The 6,130-nt window shown below is 32.4% G+C and overlaps 2 protein-coding genes across 2 annotated transcripts; one reads left to right on the forward strand and one right to left on the reverse strand.

Moving 5' to 3' along the window:
• Positions 1 to 730: 730 nt before the first annotated feature.
• LOC106477704 (adult-specific rigid cuticular protein 15.7-like) lies at positions 731 to 2,337 on the reverse strand. Its single transcript, XM_013938243.1, has 3 exons — positions 2,329 to 2,337; positions 1,638 to 1,706; positions 731 to 1,105 (listed from the first exon to the last, which is right to left on the reverse strand). The coding sequence occupies exons 1-3, from the start codon at positions 2,335 to 2,337 to the stop codon at positions 731 to 733; spliced, it is 453 nt and encodes a 150-aa protein (XP_013793697.1).
• Positions 2,338 to 2,880: 543 nt separating this feature from the next.
• LOC106477705 (ion transport peptide-like) lies at positions 2,881 to 5,451 on the forward strand. Its single transcript, XM_022381192.1, has 5 exons — positions 2,881 to 2,895; positions 3,500 to 3,550; positions 4,075 to 4,119; positions 4,659 to 4,870; positions 5,120 to 5,451. The coding sequence occupies exons 1-5, from the start codon at positions 2,881 to 2,883 to the stop codon at positions 5,226 to 5,228; spliced, it is 432 nt and encodes a 143-aa protein (XP_022236900.1). The 3' UTR covers positions 5,229 to 5,451.
• The last annotated feature ends 679 nt before the right edge of the window (positions 5,452 to 6,130 follow it).

Genomic DNA, 6,130 nt, shown 5'->3' on the forward strand with positions numbered 1-6,130 from the left:
TTAAATCAACACCCAACACTGGCATTGTAAACAACAGTTTAGATCAACATTCTGTGCCCTTTCTTATTTTTGAGCCTCTTGTTAAAGATGTTATATAAAGATGTCTTTATAGAGATGTTTGATGTAGCTTGCAAATAAAGTCATTATTAATAATAATATATATATATGCTCGATTTTTCTCGAAAAAAATTCCAGTAAAAAATAAATGATCTAACAAACAATAATGAAAGGCTTTAGAAATAGTTTAAATCAACACCCAACATTGGCATGGTAAACTACAGTTTAGATAAAGTCAAGTTATGTGTTGTTACATCAGATAAAACTATTTTAAATCAACACCCAACACTGGCATGGTAAACTACAGTTTAGATAAAGTCAAGTTATGTGTTGTTACATCAGACAAAACTATTTTAAATCAACAACCAACACTGGCATTGTAAACAACAGTTTAGATAAAGTCAAGTTATGTGTTGTTACATCAGACAAAATTCCAAAGCAAAGCCTACAGATTGCGAATGTTTACAGTTTGATACAATCAAGTTAATAAATAAGGTAATGCACAGTAATCTAGCATTACACATTAATGACTAAAGACTGTGCGAAAACCTCTTGGACTTCAAAAGTTTACTAAATATTTCATCTTTTAAAGATGACTCATTTCAAACTAAACATTTCTTGCAGTGGAGTTAACGAGTATCACATAATATTGGTTATTTAATAAAGACGATCTTTAGTATTTCCAGGGCTTGTTTCCTGGAATAATGATAATTCTTTTGTGACCACCACCGTAGGGTATGTTTGGCGGGTAATATGGAGGCGGATCTGGAGCAGAAGATTGGATGAGGACACCAGCAGGGTTACTAGTCTTGGTACCAGGTTCGTTTGTGTAGACGTTAGCTCTGAATCCCTCGGGGCCAGCAGTGTATTGGACCTTTCTAATACGCCCATCTGCGTCGGCAACTTTGTACGACCCAATCACACGACCATATCCGTTTCCTGATTCCTGGCGTGCGCTGATGCCACCAATGGCAGGGGCGACGTAGTTGAAAGTGTAAGGCGTGGGGATTGAAGGATACACTGGTCGATAAACGTGACCATACCCTCCCTTTGGTTGATACAGGAAAATATCCTCATAATCTAGTTTCAATGTTATATTCAGACTCTTAAGTATCTCTAACATACAATAAATAACGCTATGAATTCAGTGAAATTATGTCATAATTCGATATTAGTTATTTTAGCTGTCGACAGATGGAAGCACAGTAGGTTTAATTTTCCCCAACACACATACATTCATTTAAACTGCAATTTCTCTTCTTAATTTATATTTTTTCACCATTTTTGTTAGTTCCTCACAATACCACATATGTATATTATATTGTTCACATGTGGCTTTAAGCTCAACTTTCTGCTAACGAAAGAACAAAACGATTTACACACACGAGAGCATTTGGAAAAATATTCCAAATTTAACTCGACCTGTTTCATTTTGGGTTATTAGACGTTACGAAAATAATTGTATCAGCAGAGTATATAATTGTTAAGAATAAAAAAAAGTTCTTTGCATTTTTGTTTTAACGTCATTAATCCGAGTCTTAACAAGCACTACTAATTAATTTTCATGGCTCCGTACTCACTGGATAAGCAGGAATTCCTCCATATAAACCAGCTTCAGATGCAGCTAGAAGTACCAGAATAACCAGAAGCTAAAAGAAAAAAGTGATTTTTATGTGGGATAAACTTACACTAACACCCAATAAAACAGAGTTGAATGACTTATTTCTCGACTTTGGGTATTAATGGATTATTTTAGGACTGATTACTAGAATTTGCTCCCCACAATATCTCCATATTACATCACATGTGATAAGTTTCTCCATATGTCATCAAATGTGATACCTCTCTCACTACGATATCAAATGTGGTAAGTCTCTTTACAGTACATCAGATGTAGTAAGAATTTCTTCACATCATAATACATGTGGTAGGGTTAAGTGTTAGTGTTTTAAAATATATATATTCTTAAACATAAGGACCATTAACATAACCATGGGCGTCCATGGGAGGGACAAAGGGGCACTTGCTCCCCAAAAAATGAGAAAGATATTTCTGTCTTAATTCATATATATATTATGTTGATTTAGACTCCCCCCCCCCCGGTGAAATTTCTGTGGACACCTGAATTGCTTTGCTGGAGCGTATCCAGTGGCTTCATGCTCTGCTGTTCTATAGGCCATCAAGAGTGGAGGGAGTAAGACATCCCAGTAATCTTGGCGGCTATTACATTGGAGATCGTTAAAAAAATAAAGTAAACAAGGCTGGAGATACTGTAGACATTATTTACTTAAACTAGAAACTCCATGCTCCATTTAGTGGAGTCAAAATAAGGGTTCTAGTTCGAGCAAATAATGTCTACAGTATCTCCAGCTTTGTTTTCTTACATTTTTTACGATCCCTATTTGCAGGTTTTTAAATTCCCAATTTTGTTATTCATTTTGTACCTTTATATGGACGACTCTTTTGTCTTGGCTCGTTTTTAATATTTTGTTTCTGTTATTATATCAAATGTTGTTAAACATAAGATTCCTCCCAAACAGAGATTCAAACCCCACTTGTCAGGGGAAGCTATCAATACAGGGGTAACGTCTTATAACACCACGCCAGTCCCTAATTTCAGCCTTTCTTCCACCTGCCCCAAGTTTCATCCTAGTGTCTGTGGAGAGCAATTTACCATTAAATTTATCAGATTAATTTCTACCGGTGTAATTATTACTTTCGAGACTGCCCTCTTGTGATTATAATATAAATAATTTAACTTCCACAACAAGGAGATGAAGAAGAACGATTTTTGAGTGCTTATTTATGACGCTGGCGTGATAAATGTGTTCTAAGAATGTTTAAGTGTGTTTAGAGAAATTAATAATAGTGGCATTTCAGCATTTGGAACAGATCAAAATTTGATTCATTATATATATAATAACGGCAGTGTTATTCAGTCCTTCTAGCTTGGCTGTAGTCACTACCTTCCTCAAGAAACGTCTACAGTTATATCAACCAAACAACCACTGATATATCAAGACTATATCAACGAGTGTTGTGTGACTACTTATATTCACTTCACTGATGAAAGTTTAAAGTACACAACACGTGCTATAGAATATAAAATTAGAACCAGTTTTTAACTTTTACATTTAACGGGAAACATTCACGTAAGTCTCTATAAAACATTTAAATGTTATTCAACATCCACTTATTTAAATATAAACTTTTTAAAACCATGTTTACCAACTAACTGTATTATGATATAATGTGAGACATGGAAGAAAACCTTCGTAAAATATTTTACATAATTCAAGTTAATGAAATAATAAATTATTGCTCTCTAAAGAAGTTTGTCAACTACGTTTAACCAATAAGTCAATCAGTTTAGTATTATATAAGTTTAAAAACTAGTCTAGAGCTTCATGTAATTGTAATGTACTTTTAATCAACAGTAAAGACAAAAGAAATACACGTGTTACTATTTGTGGTTCTTGGTACAACGTCAGTGGTTACGTAATATCAAACCATCAATAATTACAAGTTTATTTTTATCCTACCAGACGAAGAAAACACCCGGAGGTATTTGATGTTGGCTTCTATTCGTTTCTAACAAAAACCTATAAAAGAAACAGAGATTTATACTGTGATCATGAATACCAAGTACAGGAAATTGTCAGCAATAAAAATTGTCACGTAATAAGAGTTCAACAGATGGCGCTGTTATCTTAATTATTGTACTAAACTACTCTCAAAATAGATTGTGAAGAAAACACATTTTTAGTCTTCAGATAACGATACGAGATATGTAATTATGATGTCAAAAAACAACAACAACTGGGAATTCATGTGAATTACGATACTGATTTAGGACGTGAGTTTATTAACAATCACAACATTGACAGTCTGGAGACAAACCAAATATGTTCCACAGGTGGTTTTCTCCAAGGTAGTATAATCATAGTAATAGAGAGTTAAGTTGATGACAGATAAGTATAAAACCTGAGGATGTCTAACTCATTCTGTATCTACCAGTCACCAAGGTTACAGTGTTCTACAAGTAGACATCTGTACGGTAAGGTTTGTTTCTAAATTTTTATCTGTCAGGACTGTTTTAGTAAACGTCCTTTATAAAGAAATATTATAACTATTGAGAATTCATTCTAAGTTATTTAGATTTTATTTTTATAGTGACAAGGTACTGATGTTCGATAATTTCTATATTATAAGGAGAATATTTAATATTTTGAAGAAATGTTTTCTTAATTTCAAGTGAAAAATCAATAAGGGAAAGTAACTCCGGGACTTCAACTTGGGACTCCTCCTATTATGAGTGAAAATTGTTGAAGACAGTTTTTTCTCCGGGATATCAGAGTGTCTTGACTTGTTAGCCGGAAGACCCGGCTTCAGGTTTCATTGTTTTATTTCATGTGAAATATATTATATTAATATATAATTTAATTTAAAATAAAAATGTTATAGTAGGGTTTTAAAGTCTAAAAACTTATGTTATGTTTTAATTTTAAATTAAATTAAATTATATATTAATATAATATATTTCACATGAAATAAAACAATGAAACCTGAAGCCGGTTCTCCCTTATTTTGTTTGTTTACAGACAACAATAAACATGTGTTTATCACTTCCTTCCATCGTATTAGTAACACTACTTCTGACTACGTCATCATCTTCCCAGTTAAGTGAAAAACGTGATTTTACTAACCAAGGATGTATGGGAACTTACGACACTACCAAACTCGCTCGGCTAAATCGAATCTGTGAAGAATGTTATAATATTTACCGGGATCCACTCATTCATAAAACCTGCAGGTGAACTGGTTATTACTAACGTTCTTAATGATACGTTTCTTTTATTTTGTGATGGTTTTACAGTTAATTCATAAAATTAACAACGTGGGAATCGTGGGTTGTTTTTATGTGTTAATACATCAAGAGGAATGGTTTAACACATTATTATAAATCTTATACTTTCACCAAAAATAGTAACTGTTATCTATTGTCATTTAGCTCTGATAGAACAAGAACTAGGGTATAATTATTAAATATTTTCGTGTTTAGATCGAACTGCTTCAAGAACGACATGTTCACCGACTGTATCAAGGTTCTACTTCTGGAGTCCGAAGAACAACACTTAAACAACATGGCGGGTGAACTGTTTGGGAAGTAACATCTCTTGATGAAGTGGAATATGTTGACATGGAAACTTGTAACTTAAAACAAACTTGTATTGAATTATTGAAATAAATCATGAACATTTAAAATGTGTATAATTTGTTGGAAAGTTAGCCACTTCTTGAAAACAAATCGTTTTATTAATATTGTTATCAGTACAGACACGTGGATGGAAGTTAACAAGATAACCAAATTCCAAAATGGAATATAAAACTTTGGGAAACAATGAATAATTTGACAGAATATTTATCTCGAACAGTTTAAAAGGTTACCAAAATTATTGTACTCATTTTATGTTTAATTACTGATGTAAGTTTGTCAACACCGTTATTTGTTACTGAAAATCAAACAATAACATCTTATCAACACGAAACTTTCAGATTTAAATTGAACATTAGGGATCAGTTTATATATTACTTCTTTTTTAAACTTTCAAATGTAGGAACTGAAACCTTTAGACCTCATTTCTAATACTTTTTATTGTTTTAACAAAAACTTTTAATATATTGAAGACTGTAAGAAACAAAACATCGAAAATATTTCTACTTGAACTTTTAGTAAAATCCTTTCTAGAATGAAATATATTGTTTATTTAACCTAATATATATCACCTTTATGATAAATACCGCATTGTTTTCGATATTATTATGAAGATTTTTGTAAAGATACCTCAGAACAAATTACATTTAAGGATATTGTTACGTCTCTGTTCGTTTGTTAATTTCCCGTAAAAATTCTTTCCGAAGAAACTTTAGCGATACAAGTCCCTTCTTAAATAAAACTAGTTTATTCTTTCTCAATACAACTTTGAAATTCACTTAATTTCCACAGTCACGCTATAACTTGAACAAACGCTATAATTCACAAGGAACGATTCACCTCTTGACTCAATTGTCC

This window comes from Limulus polyphemus, unplaced genomic scaffold, assembly GCF_000517525.1.
Source record: "Limulus polyphemus unplaced genomic scaffold, Limulus_polyphemus-2.1.2 Scaffold77123, whole genome shotgun sequence".
Classification (NCBI taxonomy): domain Eukaryota; kingdom Metazoa; phylum Arthropoda; class Merostomata; order Xiphosura; family Limulidae; genus Limulus; species Limulus polyphemus.